At 38.7% G+C, this 21084-nt stretch overlaps 2 protein-coding genes across 3 annotated transcripts in view; one reads left to right on the forward strand and one right to left on the reverse strand.

Moving 5' to 3' along the window:
* Nucleotides 1–15444, reverse strand: hrg (poly(A) polymerase hiiragi). 2 transcript variants are annotated; one of them, XM_034981677.2, is made up of 14 exons: nt 15303–15444; nt 13597–13856; nt 12976–13205; nt 11556–11663; nt 10491–10602; nt 8415–8573; nt 7641–7852; nt 6943–7063; nt 6295–6471; nt 4862–4969; nt 3836–3888; nt 2461–2622; nt 1799–1975; nt 1–680 (listed from the first exon to the last, which is right to left on the reverse strand). In XM_034981677.2, the coding sequence occupies exons 2-14, from the start codon at nt 13718–13720 to the stop codon at nt 498–500; spliced, it is 1926 nt and encodes a 641-aa protein (XP_034837568.1). In that variant the 5' UTR covers nt 13721–13856; nt 15303–15444; the 3' UTR covers nt 1–497. The 2 variants fall into 2 exon arrangements, with proteins under 2 accessions (XP_034837568.1, XP_069363424.1); XM_069507323.1 differs by lacking the exon at nt 15303–15444 and adding an exon at nt 15166–15289.
* An 830-nt stretch (nt 15445–16274) lies between these two features.
* Nucleotides 16275–21084, forward strand: part of LOC117993850 (serine/threonine-protein kinase MARK2-like) — a 249498-nt gene continuing 244688 nt past the window's right edge. The window contains exon 1 of the mRNA XM_069507114.1: nt 16275–17000. Within this exon, the coding sequence (XP_069363215.1) occupies nt 16869–17000 (132 nt within the window). The 5' untranslated portion in view covers nt 16275–16868. The remainder of the gene's footprint in view (nt 17001–21084) is intronic.

The raw sequence follows: 21084 nt of genomic DNA on the forward strand, positions 1-21084 counted from the left end.
TTAAATGACTAATATTCCCCTTTCCTCTCAAACTCAGCGTCAAGCTTGTGCTAGGAGTAGGTACGACAATAGTGCAACGGGCGGGGTTTGATCCGTCAACCTTTCGGTTTTCAGTCCACTCCTTTACCCATTGAGATATTGAGGATCTAAATATTTCACTTACCGTTACTAAAAATGTTCCAATTTCTTCGTATGACACTGTAAAAGAGTCAACGTTGAATTTTTGTTGAACTGCCCAAGAAAAAGGTCAAGTTTTATAATGTTAATTAACTCTTGCAAAGTTCACATCACTATCACGTTTGCTTAATTAAAAACACTGTCATAGACACATTACTTGTATCTCCAAAAAGGAGGTGTTTTTTTTACTTTAGTCTTAACGTTTGTCCGAAAGCCGTAAAGGCTAAACTACACTATGGTAAGTCTTAGGCGCGTTTCACACGATTCAGTTTGACGTTGCTGGTTCCGTATATGAACCTATGACGCCATTCTTCGTACTGCTACGTGCATGCTATAGTGCTTGATGTTGAGGGTGTATGGTCCGGCTTTATCTGTTTGTCCGTTGGTTTGTTCCTGTCCATTTCCTGTGAGTGGTTTGTAGCGTTGCCATTTGGTATGTTGACTTCGACCATGTTTGAGGAGTTCGAGTCTTCATTGTAGGATATGATGCTGACTTCGTCCGTCTGTGGAAGGGAATGTAAATGTTTCATGTTTATACTTTTGAATGGTGTTTCCACTAGATTACAACATGGGGTTATATGAAAGGCCGGCAACGCATTGGTGGTTCCTCTCGTAATGTTCATAAGCGGCGATAATCACTTAACATCAGGTGACCCGCATGCTCGTTTGTTCGCTATTTTTATTTAAAAAAAACCGACTTGTCTGATTCGATATATCAATGAAATTTACAGCATAAGCAATATTAAGTTTATAACATAGGGGTTTGACCAAAATTTCACCTATTCTCAAAATATTCACTCAAATGTTATTGTAATTTTATATGTTAAAAATAATCACGCGATCTCGCGCACTGTAATCCAAGTCTTAGATTATTTACAATTTTGTAGACGGACTGGACTACGTAATTATGCGTACATACTTGCACAATAGAATGAATGAATCTAAATATATAAAAGGAAAAGGTGACTGACTGAATGACTGACTGACTGACTGATCTATCACCGCACAGCTCAAACTACTGGACGCATTGGGCTGAAATTTGGCATGCAGATAGCTATTATGATGTAGGCATCCGCTAAGAAAGGATTTTTGAAAATTCAACCCCTAAGGGGGTGAAATAGGGGTTTGAAATTTGTGTAGTCCACGCGAACGAAGTCGCGAGCACAAGCTAGTAGTTACATAAAACCAGGGTTAGAAAAAGGTAGTTGTTACGAAGTTGAAATGGCAATGGGCATTAGATGCAAAAACCTATAGACATTGAAGTCCCAAGGAATGGCGACTTCGTACCGGAAGCGCAGCGTTGGAAGACCCCCCACTAGATGGACAGACGACATCAAACGAGTCTGCGGGAGCCGCCGGGTGTCGGCGGCGCGGCGCAAGACGGTGCATATCGGTTGATATTTTTTTTAAAGAATATTAGCCAAGTTAATTATGCTGACTAATATTCCCCTTTAGTCTCCAACTAAGCGTAAAGCTTGTGCTAGGAGCAGGTACGACAATTGTGGAATGGGTGCACGTAGGTTTGAACCGGCGACCTTCCGGATTTAAGACCGCTCCTTTAACCATTGAGCTATCGAGGCTATCATGATGATGACAAGGGCTATCCAAACTTGGTACTCACGCTACTCTCGGACAGTCGCTTGGTCTTCTTGAGGGGCGCGGCCGGGTGTATGTTGGGCGCACTGGTCGGGTGCGCGTTGGTGTCGTGCTTGCGTTTGGTGCCCGACTGTGTCCGCTCCCTCTTGATCAGAGACGGCGACAGGTACTGGTGGAGTTGCTTGCGTCTTACGTGCCGCGCCTGGAATACAATACTTATTTGTTGGCTGCGAAGTTCTTTTTAGGTTTCCGTACCTCAAAAGGAAAAAGGAACCCTTATAGGATCACTTCGTTTTCCGTCTGTCCATCTGTCGTGTCTCAAGAAAACCTATAGGGTACTTCCCGTTGACCTAGAATCATGAAATTTGGTAGGTAGGTAGGTAGGTCTTATAGCACACGTAAGGGGAAAAATCCGAAAACCGTGAATATGTGGTTACATCACAACAAACGTGTTTCATGAAAAAATAATTACTAATAAATACCTCTACATCCTAAAACAGATTTTTATGCATTATAGTTTTTGATTTATCGTGCAAAATACGACTGTAGTACGGAACCCTCGAAGCGCGAGTCTGACTCCCACTTGGGCGGTTTTTAGATTTTTTATCATTATCAAAAAGAATAAGATGCAGATACTCAAAATTCAGTATAGAGAAAGTCAACAGAATCGGCGCCAATGTCACATACCTCTATAGTCATCCCCTCTCGCAGCATACTAGTGTTCTCAGCCTGGTAGTGCACGGCTTTAGTGAAGGAGGAAATGTCATACGTGAGATCCACATTCACGTTCGTCTTGTCAAACACCAAACCGATGAACCACATTGAACACACGTTGGCTATCACTTCACCCTGTAACAAATAATTATCATCATCACCGGCTCACTACTGAGCACAGGTCTTTTTTTTTTATTCAGATACAAGTTAGCCCTTGACTGCAATCTCACCTGATGGTAAGTGACGATGCAGTCTAAGGTGGGAGCGGGCTAACCTGGAAGGAATGTAGCAGTTTTTACCAAACCCATACACCTTTGGTTTCTACACGGCATCTTCTCTCAGAGTGAGAAGGATTTGGCTAGCCAAGTGGGGATTGGCAGACTTCACACAAAACAATTTACAGCAGGTGATTTAGTTTTTTTATAATTCTTATACAATTAATTCCATTGAACCATCGACTCACAATGATTGACACCTTTCTAAACTACCTACTGAACCAACACAGTTGGTGATTCTTTTTGCCCCCCGCACTAATTATCCCCTTAACCTTAACTAAGTACCCTTATTATAAATGCGAAAGTGTGTTTGTTTGCTGGTTTGTCCTTCAATCACGTGGCAACAGTGCAACTAATTGACGTGATTTTTAGGGTTCCGTACCTCAAAAGGAAAAACGGAACCCTTACAGGATCACTTTGTTGTCTGTCTGTCTGTCGGTCTGTCAAGAAACCTACGGGGTACTTCCCGTTGACCTAGAATCATGAAATTTGGTAGGTAGGTAGGTCTTATAGCAGACATTCGGGGAAAAAATCACGAATTTGTGGTTATATCACACAAAAAGAATTAAATTGTGGTCACGAACTAATAATTAGTATTTTCAATTTTCGAAGGAAGATAACTATATCAAGTGGGCTATCATATGAAAGGGCTTCACCTGTGGATTCTAAAACAGATTTTTATTTATTTTTATAATTTATAGTATTTGATTTATCGTGCAAAATGTCGAAAAAATGCGACTGTACTACGGAACCCTCGGTGAGCGAGCCTGACTCGCACTTGGCCGGTTTTTTTGCATGAGTATAGATAAAGACCTGGAGAGTGACATAGGCTACTTTTTATCCCGGAAAATCAAGGAGTTCCCACGGGATTTTCGAAAAACCTAATTCGACGCGGACGAAGTCGCGGGCATCAGCTAGTTTTTCATAAAAATCTGGTAGCACTGGAAATGTTGTTTAATTACAAACTCGACTATATATCGATTGACAATGATGATTATGATTTTAGCCATTGTGATCATTATTACTGTGATATTTCAAATGTTACTTAATATTTATTCTAAGAGTAAACTTACTTCTTCATTTTTGTTGATTTCATTCATCACACTGTCAGCTGGTAGAGCTATACCTGTAAACCAAACATACACAATTTGATTTGTTGAAAAGGCAATCAGTTCATAGGCAAACATTATTTTCTGTCGCGTACTGTACTTGCCATTGACGCGGCAGAAAATAATCGACCTTTTGAAAGAGATAGCGTTTTTGTAGAGCACAAAACCGCTATCTCTTTCTAAAGGTCGATGTATATTTTCTGCCGCGTACTGTACCAACTAGTCTACCAATCAGCCAGTGGCGTGCAGCTCATAGAAGCATAAACGCACTGCTTACCCTTATTGTAATAAATCAATGCTTATTTTTCATTACAACCTGCCGTAAAATAAGTTCATACCTAAATGCATACCCTGGCTTGAACTCCTGTGCACGCCACTGCAATCAGCACATGGCCAGCGTGGTAGACTATGGCCAAAATCCTTCTCACTATGAGAAGAGACCCTTGCTCTGTATGTAGTGAGCCGGCGATGGGTTGATCATGATGATGATGATGATGACTGTACCAACTATAGGTTTTGATTCCCCGAAACGATAGACACGACAGACAGACTGTCCAAAGTAATCCTATAAGGGTTCCTTTTTTTCCTTTAGAGTTACAGAACCCCACAAATGAAGAATACTACGCAAAGGTTTTGACGACCTCCCTGGCGCAGTGGTGAGCGCTGTGGTCTTAATAGTGGGAGGTCCCGGGTTCGATTCCTGGCAGGTTTGGAATTTTATAATTTCTAAATTTCTGGTCTGGTGGGAGGCTTCGGCCGTGGCTGGTTACCACCCTACCGGCAAAGCCGTGCCGCCAAGCGATTTAGCGTTCCGGTACGATGCCGTGTAGAAACCAAAGGGGTATGGGTTTAATAAAAACTGCCATACCCCTTCCAGGTTAGCCCGCTATCATCTTAGACTGCATCATCACTTACCACCAGTCGAGATTGCAGTCAAGGGCTTACTTGTATCTGAATAAAAAAAAAAAAAAAAAAAGGTAATCTACTTACCCGGCGGCAGTGCCAGCGGCTGTCCGTTGTTAGTGTTGAGAGGAACCGACGTGTAACACTCAGGATTCACGTGTGCTATCGTTATATGAGGGTTTCTTTCTAGCGTCGCTGAAACAAGAATACACATTTCAAATATATATTATGTAAACTAGCTTATGCTCGCGACATCGTCCGCGTGGACTACACGAATTTCAAACCCCTATTTTACCCCCTTAGGTGTGGAATTTTCAAAAATCCTTTCTTAGCGGATGCCTACGTCATAATAGCTATCTGCATGCCAAATTTCAGCCCGATCCGTCCGACGAATGTGGCTTTCGTCTATCGGTTTTTCGAACTATGCGCCCTGCCCATTACACTAGTTCTCCTACGGATCAATCAATCATATAGAAATTTTATTTAGTTTGTTGGTTTGTCCATCAATCACGTCGCAACGGAGCAACGGATTGACGTGATTTTTTGGCTACTTTTTATCTCGGATAAAGAAAGAGTTGCCACCGGATTTTTAAAACCTAAATCCACGCGGACGAAGTCGCGTGCATCATGAAAATGAAAATGAAATGAAAATCTTTTTTATTCGTATAAACTTTTACAAGTGCTTACGAATAGTCGGATGCATCTACCACTGGTTCGGAATGCCTTTCCTGCCGAGAAGAACCAGCAAGAAACTCGGCGGTTGCTCTTTTCAAATATTTGATATAGGTACAAGATTATGCCATGTATAAAATAGTATTTGCAGTCTTGTGCGTTGCTGGAACGAGCTGCAGGTCAAATCCACGCTCTTTATCATTTAGATAATCTTCAATTGTGTAATATGCTTTTTTCAGGAGCATATTTTTAATAGATTTTTTAAACTTGTGCAAAGGTAAGTCCAAAATAGTTTGCGGGATTTTATTAAAAAAGGTAATACCCATACCCACAAATGACTTTTGGACTTTCCTGAGGCGGAAGGCAGGAGCTGCAAGTTTGTCTCTGTTTCTAGTTAGCCTATTGTGTAGATCACCAATTTTCTTGTAACTAAGAATATTTTGTCTTACAAAAATTATGTTATTATAAATATATTGAGAGGCTACAGTAAGGATATCTATTTCCTTAAATTTCTCTCGAAGGGAATCGCGTGGTCTTAAGTTATAAATTGCGCGTATTGCCCTTTTTGTAATACAAAAATTCTCCCAATATCTGCCGCTTTACCCCATATTAAGATTCCATAAGACATAATACTATGGAAGTAAGCAAAATATACTATCTTTGCGGTTTCCACGTCAGTTAACTGCCGAATCTTTCTAACAGCGTAAGCGCCAGAGCTTAATTTGCTAGCAAGAGTTGATATATGGATGCCCCATTGAAGCTTCGCATCTAAGGTTATCCCCAAAAATGTTGTTAGTATAGACACATAACACATTAAAAATCAGCATACATAAAGTATAGACACTCACTGATAAGATGTCGTATCTTGCTCTCGATGAGACCGCACCACTGCAGCTGGTCTAAGGCCCTCGCAGACGACGCTAGTAGTACGATGAAGTGCTTGTATCTTGAGAAGAAGTGTGGCGCTTCGAATAGTCGCTCCCAACCGCATTTTCCCAGCATTATCTCGTCAGTTACGTCTAAACCTATGGACAAACAAAATTCTATAGAATATTTTACTACAACATTCTCTGGTGGGAGGCTTCGGCCGTGACTAGATACCACCCCACCGGGAAAGCCGTGCCAACAAGCGATTTAGCTTTCCGGTACGATGCCGCGTAGAATCGACAGGGGGTTTTGCCGGTAGGGTGGTATAATGCGTAAAAAATGACTACTCACGCGCCATGACATGACAGTTGACACATAATGCAAATATGACAAGTCTTTTCAAAATTGACGCATTATAATTTAAAAACATTATATTAAAAAAAAAAGAATATTAGCCAAGTTTATTATCATGCTGACTAATATTCCCCTTTCCCCTCCAATTAAGCGTAAAGCTTGTGCTAAGAGTAGGTACGACAATAGTGCAACGGGTGGGGTTTGTACCGGTGAACTTTCGGTTTTCAGTCCGCTCCTTTAACCATTGGGGTATCGAGGCTCTAAATATTATTTACCAAGTCTAAACTCTTCCATGATAACAGTTCTAGTGGAGGCCGACACGTTGAATGTGGAGTTTTGCTGAGGGTATGCTGGTGTGATGATTGGCATCAAGTGGAAACGGTCCGAGATGTTCACCTGTAAGCAATATTGTCTCTTTCAGAAACTACTCGGTTGTATGAGCGATCAGTCTTCTATACTAAAATACGAAATCTACGCCATTCAAAAATAAGACTTCTGCGCAGGTACATCGGCGTAACATATAAATGTGGTAGTAGTCAGTGGCGTGCAGGTCATAGAGGCATAAATGCACTGCTTACCCCAGTTGCAATAGCTCAATGCATATTTTTCATTATGACCTGCCAGTAAACAGGTTCCTACCTAACTAATGCCTACCCTGGCTTCAAACACTGTGCACGCCACTGGGTAGTACTATAACTTTAAGAGGTAAACATGTTAAACTAGATGATGAAAATGAAAATCCCGCGGGAACTCTTTGATTTTCCGGGATAAAATGTAGCCTATGTCCTTCCCCGTGATGCAGGCTATTTCTGTACCAAATTTCGTTAGAATCGGTTGAACGGATAGGCCGTGAAAAGCTAGCAGACAGACAGACACACTTTCGCATTTATAATACTAGTATGGATAGTATGGACTAGTATGGATGGATGGATAGTACGGATATGGATTAACCATGTATAAAAGTGTAACTCACCCGTGGGTCCCAAACCGGGAAGCCAAGATTGACGGAATCAGGCTGCTTCAACAGCACCGGCTGCGGCCACTTCCACTGACTGAATACCAGGAAGAACTTGTGCACAAGCGTCGCGGGCAGAGCGTTTGGGTACAGTTGACAAGTCCGTGCTACTAGCATAGCCCAGGATACTCCTCCCAGGTATCCTAGTGTGTTTGAGTAAATGCCGTGTCCTAAAAGTAAAGTCAATATAATTTTTAAAAAATGCACTCGCTTCGCTTGCGCTGTTTTTAGGGTTCCATACTTCAAAAAGAAAAAAGGAGCACTTTGCTTGTCTGTCGGTTTACTCTGGAACTGCAAATGTTCATGGGCGGCGGTAAGCACTTAACATCAGATGAATCACCTGCTTGTTTGCTCGCTATTTTTATTTAAAAAAAAATTGACCAAGTGCGAGTCAGGCTCGCGCACCGAACACATTTTTCACATAATTCAAAAACTATGATGCATAAAAATAAATAAAAATTTAAAATAAGTACTAATTATTAGTTCATGGCCACAATTTAATTTTTTTTGTGTGATGTAACCCTAAATTCACGGTTTTCAGATTTTTCCCCTTGTCTGCTTTAAGACCTACCTACCTGCCAAATTTCATGATTCTAAGTCAACGGGAAGTACCCTGTAGGTTCCTTGACAGACAGACAGACAGATAACAAAGTGATCCTTATAAGGGTTCCGGTTTTTCCTTTTGAGGTACGGAACCGTAAAAAAATACAAAAGTACGATAACAATACTTACGTTTGGCCCACAGCTTGATGGCCCGTAAGGTAAGTCTGAAGTTGTTTATATTAGGCACGAGACGGAGGATCTCGTCTGTCACTCTGCATCCGTTGAGCGAACGGACGCATTTCTGGTCCAGGTTTTTAAGTAACATGTCGTCACGAAGGTCAAAAGAATCTAGAACAAATTAAAAGTAAGACATAATATTTTATCTAAATCACACTAATAATACAAAGGCGAAAGTTTGTCTGTGTGTGTGTGTGTATGTTTGTTACTCTTTTACGCAACAACTACTGGACCGATTTGGCTGGGAATATTGACAGCGTTGTTTACTTTTTATCCCGGAAAATCAAAGAATTCCTATGGGATTTTGAAAACCCTAAATCCACGTGGACGAAGTCGCGGGCATTAGCTAGTAATATATTATCTACACTAATATTATAAAGAGGAAAACTTTGTTTGTTTGTTTGTTTGTACTGAATAGGCTCAAAAACTACTGGACCGACTTTAAAATTTCTTTCACCATTCGAAAGCTACATTATCCACGAGTAACATAGGCTATATTTTATTTTGGAAAAAAATAGGGTTCCGTAAGATATTTGGGTTTTTTCGGACACAAGGTGTAAAAAATCAACCAGAAAAGTTACTTATTTTGCGTACGCTGCCTAAACTATAAAAGATAGAACCATAAAATGTTCTAATTAATTGTAGATCTTATAAATATCTACAAAAAAGTCCGCGACACACTATACCCATCTATGTCGAGTGAGGCACAGCAACCATTTTTTTATTTAAAAATCTTGAATTTTTTTTGGACTACATTTAAACGCGTTTATTTTACTCATGCTATTAATCCTTATCAAAATAAATGATTTCATCACTAAGAACAGTTTATGGAGATAATATTTGGTCTTTGAATGATTAAAATTGGACGTTTGGTTTTGAAGTTATGGCGAAATTAAAATATTACGATTTCTGCTGCACGGCCCGTTGTATTATATAAAGAGGTAATGTCGTTAAGTTTGTTTGTAGGGGGTAATCTTTAGAACTACTGAACCGATTTTAAAAATTCTTTCACCAGTAGAAAGCTACATTATTCCTGAGTGACATAGGCTATACGGGATCTTTAAAAACCTAAATCTACGCGGGCGAAGCCGCGGGGATCAGCTATATTATATAAAGAGGTAATGTCGTTAAGTTTGTTTGTAGGGGGTAATCTTTAGAACTACTGAACCGATTTTTAAAATTCTTTCACCAGTAGAAAGCTACATTATTCCTGAGTGACATAGGCTATACGGGATCTTTAAAAACCTAAATCTACGCGGGCGAAGCCGCGGGGATCAGCTATATTATATAAAGAGGTAATGTCGTTAAGTTTGTTTGTAGGGGGTAATCTTTAGAACTACTGAACCGATTTTAAAAATTCTTTCACCAGTAGAAAGCTACATTATTCCTGAGTGACATAGGCTATACGGGATCTTTAAAAACCTAAATCTACGCGGGCGAAGCCGCGGGGATCAGCTATATTATATAAAGAGGTAATGTCGTTAAGTTTGTTTGTAGGGGGTAATCTTTAGAACTACTGAACCGATTTTAAAAATTCTTTCACCAGTAGAAAGCTACATTATTCCTGAGTGACATAGGCTATACGGGATCTTTAAAAACCTAAATCTACGCGGGCGAAGCCGCGGGGATCAGCTAGTAATATATAAGAGGAAAAGGTGACTGCACGGTAGGGCCGTAACTAGCCACGGGAAAAGCCTTCCACCTGACCAACCAGAGAAAATGTAGCAATTATAAAATTCCAAATTTCCCCTGCCGGGAATCGAATCCTGGACCTTCCGCTCCACAAGACCACTCACCACTGCGCCAGGGAGGTCGTCAAAAGAAAGAATATAAGCTTTATTTGGAAAGTTCTTGCCGAATTTAATTGCTTGTTATTATAATTTATGAATATTGTAAATATTTCATACCTAAGTGAATTAAGCGTAAAAGTGAACTATCTAACACTACAGGGTCTCATATGTATCTCATGTTATTATTTTAAGTAAATGCATGGGAAACGCAAATAATAAAGAATAAAGAATCTGTTACCTGGTATCTCTTTTAGTGCCAGTCTGGCAAACAGCAAATCAATTTCTATTCCGTCAAAGTTCATTTTGATGACTGGCACAAAAGCGTCTTCCACTGCACGCAAGTCCTTTACCTGTAACAACAACATATTATAAATAAATAAATAAATAAATAAGCCTTTATTCAGACATGTTACATTTTTACAGTAATATTGTTAGTCGCTAATAATAGGTACAAGATTACAAAATATTAAACTACACGATTTTACATAACTATTATTTCTAAAGTAACTTATTTCTAACACTTATAATATATTATATTACTTATTTATTAAGTCTTGTACTGCCTCGATAGCCTACAATTCGTCTGTTTGCCACTTTTTGGCAAAGGCCTCCTCCAATTGCCTCCATATATTTCTGTCGCCAGCAGTTCTAGACCATGTGGCGCCTGCTGTTTCTCGGATATCATCAACCCATCTTTGTATCAACAACAACATATTAACACAAATAAATGTTTAAACTATCTTGAGTGATTTCCATTATATGTATATACCTCACACCCGGCTTTACTCACGTGTTTAGTCGACGTTAGCCCGACTAGTTTCGAACCCATCCAGGGTCCTTTTTCATAGCGACGAGATTCGCGCACGAACTGACTCCCTATGAAAAAGGATCCCGGATGGGTCGACTAAACACGTGAGTAAAGCCGGGTGTGAGGTTCATTTTATTTGATACCTTGATATTTGTCTGACGGAAGGCTTCGGCTATGGCTAGTTACCACCATCTTAGAATGCATCATCACTTTCCACCAATTGAGATTGTAGTCAAGGGCTAACTTGTATCTGGATGAAATCTAAATATATAAAAGGAAAAGGTGACTGACTGACTGACTGATCTATCAACGCACAGCTCAAACTAATGGACGGATCGGGCTGAAATTTGGCATGCAGGTAGCTATTATGATGTAGGCATCCGCTAAGAAAGGATTTTTAAAAATTCAACCCTTAAGAGGGTGAAATAGGGATTTGAAATTTGTGTAGTCCACGCGGACGAAGTCGCGAGCATAAGCTAGTAAAAAATAAAATACCTGCGGCTGCGTCTTGAGTAGCTCGTAGAATGAGGCGAAGTAGTCACATCGGTCAATGTGTCGCGGGGCCACGCACAGGGCGTCTATGTCGGCGCCGCGGTGATGTACCTGGCCCACAACATGATATAGTTATACACTTAAACCCAACTACTCCGCGTTTAGTTGTATAGGTTAACGTATACGTAAAACGTTTTTCTCCCCGTAATTAATGTAGTTCATCATCACCAACCAATAGACGTCCACTGCTGGACATAGAAATTTTATCGAATCGTTGCCCTGAAACTTCCTCATTGGCATAGTAAATTCCACGCTAGCGTGGAACAGCGTCATTCGAAACGTGACTGGTCACGTGGTCTATGACGTACCTAACTTTTTCTTTCTATTAAAAATAATACTAATGAAACTTTCAGAAACGCGATTCCTTACGACCCTTTGAAAACTCTATTTTTATTTTAGTATTCAATTATTATAAAATTATATGAGTGTTAATTTTTTTTATAATATAACAAAAAATCTTGCCTCTAGCATTTTCCTAGCTGTAGTGAGATGAAAAGTTGTGCCTTTCGCTCGGCTGCATAATTATTAATTAGGGGTCATGTTAGCAGGAGCGAAGTATAAGTATCACTCACGGTAGTTTAAACGCTACCCCCCCGATAAAAGACGCCCTAAGCACGTCCTTAACGACCCCGACGATCAAATCATGACCGACAATGCACCCTATCTCGTAGGGCTACACGATACAACCTCATCACAGCGTCTTCGCCGGCGAAGACGAGGTCCCCGATTTCTAACGTCACCCGGACGTGGACTCACGCCACGGCCTCGGGGGCGTACGGACTAACCAGTAGTCCAACAACTCCACCCATCCCAACGTCATCCTAAGCCGTGGTCCGAGCCTCACAGGAGGCGCCCTTAGGAGGACGTTGCCCCCCAACCTCTCAAATTATTTCTTCGAGCCCTAGGGCTCACCCCCAGGCGGAGCTTCGCGCTCGCCACCCCCCCCGGTGACGCTGTAGCGGCCAGTAGGGCCTACGCAGCATAGTCAATCCGAAACAACACAAAATTTAAACGCTAAAATACATGTATGCTATCGCGGACTTTTTTGTAGAACTTTATAAGAGAAACAATTTCACCATACATTGTTTTCGTGTAACTTTGACCATTTATGCAGCGCACGCCTCGGAAACTCTCAATCAAATGAGAGGATTTTTCCGCCCTATTTCCCATTATTTTTATTTGCTTAGGGTTCTCTAATTTTTTGAGAATTAAACTATACCTATAAACCTTCCTCTTGAATCACTCTATCTATTGGTGAAAACCGCATTAAAATCCGTTGCGTGCGTTAAAATATGGGTAGTGATGGCCTAATTCGGACAGTAATCAATAATTAATAGCATATAAAGGTTAGTATGTTACTCACCCCAAGTCTGTAGGATCCGAATGTGTAAATATTCCCACCAACTGTCTCTGCCACACTCAGGGGCATGTTTTTCCTGAGCGATTCATCCCTTATCCACTGACGGACGAGGCGATGTAACGCGCCCAGAACCTCCATGCGGTGATGCATCTCCTGTTCCGACTCAAACACGCCGAAAGGTACTAGTGCGTCTTTGAGCTCGTTCGTCTTTTCTATGTCTATGGGTTTTGGACCTGGTGGAAGACATACGGAAATGTTTAAGACTTAGGATACCCGATTGATGGGGACGCCAATGAACTCGCAAAAGGGGCGCCAGGACACGGCAGATAGGACCTGAGCCTGTCTGTGGTATGTACCTAAAAAGCCAAGCACTGCTAACTCCGTTAATCTATTGCTAGATTTATTCAAGGGAGAAATCATATCTAAATATATATTAGAAAAGCTGACTGACTGACTGACCGATCAATCAATGCACAGATCAAACCACTGGACGGATCGGGCTTAAATTTGGCATGCAGATAGAAAGGATTTTTGGACATTCAACCTCCAAGAGGATAGAATAGGGGTTTGAAATTTGTGTTGTCCACGCGGACGAAGACGCGAAGATAAAAAAAAAATACTAACCTGCCATGGAAATAGCGGAGGTCATTCCCAGCGTCTTCAAGTTCTGTTGGTTCTGGTGCTCATTCGCCTTCGCCGCATTCTGGGCGTGCTGGTTGGAATGGGAGTACTGCGATGCTGGCCACATCTTGTTAGATTAAAGTATAAACAACCAAAGGAAACTTAACATCTACTCTTGTACTAGGGGAGGTGGTGGGTTAGACATCTGATCTGTCTGGCTTAAATGCTTCTGGGCTGACTGCTGGTGCGCTTTTCTGGGAAATCTGTGAAATAAAACAATGGTATACACTATACAATACTATCATTTTTACAAGTTACACAGTTTTACTTGCGCAGAAAACTTATTTTTGAATGACGCGAAAATATCTCGGCCAATCATAGCGGACGTTAATCTACTATTAGTTAAAGCAAAAAGTATTAATGAATATAAACGCAGTGAAGAAAAATTGCTATTTATTCAGCAAGCAAGATAATAGCAATGTAAATCTTGATAATATTCTCAATGACAACTAGTAGTGCTTACACTATTTAATTAATAAAAAAAAAAACAAGTTGAGTCAATGATACGTTTCTAACTATTGTATGTCAAATAAAAAAAAGAGCTGTGATGGCCTAGTGGTTAAGACGTCTGCCTCCTATTCAGGAAGTTGGGGGTTCGATCCTGGGCATGTTCCTCTAACTTTTTGGACTTAAGTGCGTTTTACTTTTAAGCAATTAAATATCACTTAGTTTAATAGTGACGGAAATTATTGTGGGGAAACTTGCTTGCCTGCGAAAGTTCTCCATAATGTTTTCAAAGATGTGTCCAGTCTACTAATCCCCATTTGCCAGCATGGCAGACTATGACCTAAACCCTACACATTCTGAAAGGAGACCCTGCTCAGTAGTGGGCCAGTGATGGGTAGATCATGATGTTTTATCCTTAGCTTTGCCCATATGATTTTTGAGTCAGACTGGTGTATTTTGAATTCTAACTTATAGTGCATTACTTTTAATTAGTATCTAAGTCAAACCCCCTCTTAAACAGTTTCACAAAAAAAGTTTCACAAACATATTACAGACTAATAAAAGTATTAATATGTAGATCAGAGATGAGAGTCATCTTTGTTATTAATACATTTCATAGTATTTGCATAGATTTGCTTGTTTTGGCGCAAATTAATGTTAATTTCATATATAAGCTACAGAATATTTAATTGCATGAGCATAAATATGAGAAACTTAACGGTAACAGCAAAAAAAAACAATGACAATGAAAACTACGAAAGCGGACTATTTGTAGAAACGAAGGTACTTCTAAAGTTCATTCCCCGCTTAACACTATCAATATGACTAAATAATTGTTTATACATAAAATGTTAAAATATATGGAAGCGGAAGGAATATGCAACGTAATAAAGAAAGAACCTCGAAACGGATTCCCATTTCGTGGCAATGCCTTCGCGATTATGTTCAAGACCTTCCTTTATTGTTCTTCGTAGAAGTGCTAAGGTCATACATTACAAGCACTTTTTAGTGCAAACTAAAAAATAATATTGACTGGATGATAGTATATAGTGTTTGGTACGTTACATTTATTGTATTTTAGATCCCAAAAAGTAACACGGTCACATATTCGCGCAATGAAACATCACGTTGTGCCATCACAAAGTTATTACGTTACAGATTCCGTGAGGCGTTAATTAACTGTTCTGGACACAATCACTCACCAAAAAACTTATTCGCTTAACTAATTCCGCGAAATCACACGTAGACAGTTAACGAAACACATAATAAAAAGAAACAAACATTAATTTCCAAACAAGCGCCCAACAGTCGCCAACAACAAGGCAGGGCAGCCATTTTTTAATGGCGTTGTGAGGAAATGCCAGACATAAAAATTAAATGAATGTTGCTAGAGTAAGAAAAATAAGCTGAACACATGCTATATTACTTTGAAAAAAAAGGAAACTGCCAGACAAAAGTACAGCAGAACTTTCGTAGTAAGCGTCTGCGATAAACTCGTTGGGCAGGACATGGGCAACCAACTGGAGGCCAATGGTGGCAAGATGTGCAAATACTTTTTTTTAAAGCGAAACTAAAAATTAAGTAACTACGAGTGAATTTGTATACTTGTGAATTTGTAAATTGAAGACATCCAAAACACCCGCATGGGTGTTTTGGAGGTCTTCAATTTAGTCTCCTTCCGAGATTCAGGTCGATTATTAAATATTATCGGTGTTTAGATCCTGGCACTGGATAATGTACACAGAATATAATTATGAAACTATATCGGTTCAAATTTCACCAGAGCAAAGCAAGGCGGATCAGCTAGCTAGTATATTAACATTCTCCTTCTCTTTTGGTTTCGTGATAATGTGCGCTTGTCTTATGGCGTTCAAAAAAGCAACGAATTTAAAAGGAAGCAAAATACTATTTTTTGTTTGTGTAATGAATTTAAATAAATTTAATTTGCTATTTTTTAGTATTGTTAACTTTGTATATATGTATATCATATATTTTATTTTAAAAAGTACTACAAAAACGCAACAGCTGCGTTCAAGTTTACTTAAATTCGTTAATTTTGCGCATGCTTCATTGGCAGGTTTTCAGTGACGTATCTAGACGAATTTTATAATTTGAAGTTGCTCACACACATACGACTATCTCATTTTATTTAGTACCAAAAGAAAGGGATTGATAGAGAGCCGGTTGATGTTTTCGTGTCAGCCTTGTGCCCATTTACGAGGAGTAGGTAAAATCCGCCATCTTGAGAGTGTATTCAAGAATATACGGACTTTTAGCGGAGATAAGTGAATAACTTTAGTAATTTTATTAATAAATCGAAGTAGTTTTCGTCGTTGTATATTGTAGTAATATTTATTAGTGCGGTTCGCGTTAAAGTAGTCGATTGATACGTCATTGTATACCCGAAACGCCGAATTCTTGGGCAGTGTTTATGTGACAAGAGAAGATACTGTAAGCTTTCTAATAGTTTTTTGCGTGTCTATTTCCGTTTACCATCTCGACGATCGTTAGCATATACGTGAAAGTGGTGTTTATAAATATCGGTCCTAGTGAAGAACGTCCCGGGTTATCGCTCTCTGTGTCAGTAGGAACATTTGAAGTCGCTATGTATTTTTATGGCCGAAAATGCGGTTAGCTGGGCGTAGTTTGAGCGAGTGTTGAGGTTCCGAAGGTGCTGGGCCGGTGCGGTGGTCTGGGCGATCGGGCGGAGGATGCGAGCGGTGAAGGGCGGCTAGCGAGGTGTATAGTAATTCGGTGTCGAGGGGAAGATGTCTACGACGATGCGGCCTACGCTGCAGACGGTGCCAGAGGCGCTGCCGGCGGACCACGTGACGACGGCGCCGGCCCCCGCGACCACGACCGTCGCGGCGTCTTCTCAACCACGCCCCCGCCCCTTTAAGGTAAGTGCCAGCTTCAACCCTGTCAGATTCCTCAGTCATAGCACAAAACCTGGTTGTACTGTTGTTCCCAGATATGTATTCTAAGTCAGAGCTCCTAGAGAACTCCAGCAGAGGCTTCGAAGTTGCAGAAACCACTATAGGTGTTAGGAATATCTTAAGTTTGTTTCCAATACACAATTTATTCTAGTATTGGCGGTATTTCCATAACGCTTATTGTTTATTTATTAAGGATCTACAAGAATTTTATAAGGTTCTGTACTTATCTCCAGTACTTATCTTTCTACACTATTTTAATTTTCAATATACTTAATAAAAGTTTTTATGGTCAGGATTCTCTAAAATACCTCTCTGGAGGTCTAGATTCAAAAATAATATGCAGAATGAATGAATATTGCATATACATTGCCAAAGAGTATCCTCAGGCAAAATAAACAAAACTTTCTTTTACAAAATGGCTATGAAACAGCAATTGTGCTAGTCTAGATAACTAGAAAGTGTTCACTGTTGCATGCAACCTAAACTATCAAATTCATTAAAACACTTGAAAATAACACTGCTGCAAACCAAGCTTACCCAACCAATAAGAGTTTCTTTGGTTGCGACTTGCGGATTAATAATTTATTGCTTTAGTGTCGCATTTTCTCATCTGATGTTACTATGCCTGTGACTTCTTCTGTGTGGACTACACATATTTCAAACTCTTGTTTTACCCTTTTAAGCATTGAATTTTCAAAAATCCTTTCTTAGCGGATGTTATAGTAGCTATCTGCTTGCCAAATTTCAGCCTGATCCGTTCAGTAGTTTAAGCTGTGTGTTGTTAGATCAATCTGTCAGTCAGGCAGCTTTTCCTTTTATATAATACTAGCTGATCCCCGCGGCTTCGCCCGCGTAGATTTAGGTTTTTAAAGATCCCGTATAGCCTATGTCACTCAGGAATAATGTAGCTTTCTACTGGTGAAAGAATTTTTAAAATCGGTTCAGTAGTTCTAAAGATTACCCCTTACAAACAAACTTAACGACATTACCTCTTTATATAATACAACGGGCCGTGCAGCAGAAATCGTAATATTTTAATTTCGCCATAACTTCAAAACCAAACGTCCAATTTTAATCATTCAAAGACCAAATATTATCTCCATAAACTGTTCTTAGTGATGAAATCATTTATTTTGATAAGGATTAATAGCATGAGTAAAATAAACGCGTTTAAATGTAGTCCAAAAAAAATTCAAGATTTTTAAATAAAAAAATGGTTGCTGTGCCTCACTCGACATAAATGGGTATAGTGTGTCGCGGACTTTTTTGTAGATATTTATAAGATCTACAATTAATTAGAACATTTTATGGTTCTATCTTTTATAGTTTAGGCAGCGTACGCAAAATAAGTAACTTTTCTGGTTGATTTTTTACACCTTGTGTCCGAAAAACCCAAATATCTTACGGAACCCTATTTTTTTCCAAAATAAAATATACCCTATGTTACTCGTGGATAATGTAGCTTTCGAATGGTGAAAGAATTTTTAAAATCGGTCCAGTAGTTTTTGAGCCTATTCAGTACAAACAAACAAACAAACAAACAAACAAAGTTTTCCTCTTTATAATATTAGTGTAGATTATAATATATAAATTACATTCATATTGTATTTGGAACATGTCTTATTGGTTTTACAAGTGGGCCCTAGTAAAATACTTATAATTTACTAATCATTATAATTCTAATGAATTGGGAAAACTTTAAGCGGATTTTTCAAATATTAGATAACCATACTGAAAAATAGTGACAGAGATTCCTATAAAAAACCAAAGTATCTTTATTCCACACTTGTGATTATAAAATTATTCCTATGTGCACTAAATATACACCATCAATTAAAGTTAATGCACAAATAGCACTCAAAACTTAATTAAGTAGTAATTACGAATTAGATCTGTGGGGTGATTCGCTAACCCAGTGGTAATCTCTGAATGATGATGACTGAACTCATTTGACATTTATTTTTAATCTATTGAAGGTTTTCTACAAAAGATTATTTTAATATCACTCAGTGAAACAGCAAACCCTCGACGGGTCACTTGTATTAAATTAAAAGAGTAACTGTTTATTAACTTGCCTTAGAATTTAAAGTACAACCCTATCTAAACTAAATTGAAACAGAACTCATTGAAGTTTAGAAATCTACATTCACAATGAATAGCTTAAATGACCTGATTATTTCATACTAAGAAATTATGTTTTTGAAACAATTACAGTGAGTAAACTGTGAAATTACATAACTGTGTTTTGGCTTTGCAATGCACAGATTGCAAGAATGATCATGGATATTACTAAAATATAATAAACAAAGTGCATCACCATATTGGTATAGAAACTAAGAAATGTTACTTTAAATAAACTGCTTTTTATGCTCTTGTGTATAAAAGTGTTGTAAGGAAATTTCTATTGTGCATGGGCCTAGCCACTTATGCTCTTATGCTCTCCTGGTACTTTATTGATGTAAGCTACAGTTGGTATCACATCAAAAGGTCTCAGACCTTGAACTTGCGCAGTGGGCGATATTTCAATCTACATAATATTTGGTATCTTCTTAAAAGGCCTCTGACCATTCACCTGCACAGTGGGTGATTTATCAATGTATAATATACCCTCGCCTTCAGCTCAGGTAGATAACGTCTTAGATACAATAATTTGTTTTATGCCCTTGTTGTACAATCTACTATTTTTAACCGACTTCAAAAAAAGGAGGAGGTTCTCAATTCGTCGGAATCTTTTTTTTTTTTTTTTTTTTTTTTTTTTTTTTTATGTTCCCCGATTACTCAAAAACGCCTGGACCGATTTTGAAAATTCTTTTTTTGTTTGAAAGGGTATACTTCAAAGTTGGTCCCATTTCAATTTGGTGAAGATCTGATGAACATCTTCGAAGATAGATACTGGAACTCCTCAACGGATAAGAGTAAATTGCTCGCCATCAGTGTAATAGCTTAGTAAACAGTAGATTTTTAACCAGTCATAGCATAATTCCATGGGGCCACTAAAAATTGTGAAATAAAAATTTTTTACAAAAAAAATAAAAACCGACTTCGTTACATAAACACTAAAAATTGAAAAATAATTTAATTTATACCGAATTATTATGTATACAAGAGTTAATATAGTTCCATAATAATATTTTTTGGGGTCGGTGCCAATGAGGTGCCATTGTGGAGTCCCATAAAAATATGAAGTCTAGACGATTCGCGCAGCTAAAGCTAATTGGCACCGGCACCAAAAAGTATTATTATGGAACTATATTAACTCTTGTATACATAATATATTCGGTATAAATTAAATTATTTTTCAATTTTTAGTGTTTATGTAACGAAGTCGGTTTTTATTTTTTTTGTAAAAATTTTTTATACACTTAATTAATCTAAATATATAAAAAGAAAAGGTGACTGACTGACAGATCTATCAATGCACAGCTCAAACTACTGGACAGATCAGGCTAAAATTTTGCATGCAGATAGCTATATAGGGTGAAATAGGGGTTTGAAATTTGTGTAGTCCATGCGGACGAAGTCGCGAGCATAAGCTAGTTAAAATACAAAGTTGTTGCTAATTCTGTTGTGCACATATTCGCTAAAGAAAATTACAGATCTAAATATATTGCTATCCTTTCCATAAAACATAAAAATAATAACTGTCATGCTATATTCATTCAATAAAAAATATATAAATGGAAAAGGTGACTGACTGATTGACTGATCTATCAACGCACAGCTCAAACTACTGGACGAATCGGGCTGAAATTTGGCATGCAGATAGCTATTATGACATAGGCATCCGCTAAGAAAAGATTTTTGAAAATTCCATTCCTAAGGGGTTGAAATAAGGGTTTGAAATTTGTGTAGTCCACGCGGAACGAAGTCGCGAGCATAAGCTAGTTCAATGTTAAAATTTAAAACTAAGCAATTACAAAGTAAGCATTTCATACTTAAAAGTATTGCAACGTTTTACATTTTGCTATAATATATGCAAGTATGGCAAGTTATTACCATATAAATCTAACTTTAATATTATAATTAAAAGAACAGTTGTTTGACCTTA

The sequence above is a fragment of the Maniola hyperantus genome, chromosome 25 (genome assembly GCF_902806685.2).
Source record: "Maniola hyperantus chromosome 25, iAphHyp1.2, whole genome shotgun sequence".
Lineage (NCBI taxonomy): Eukaryota > Metazoa > Arthropoda > Insecta > Lepidoptera > Nymphalidae > Maniola > Maniola hyperantus.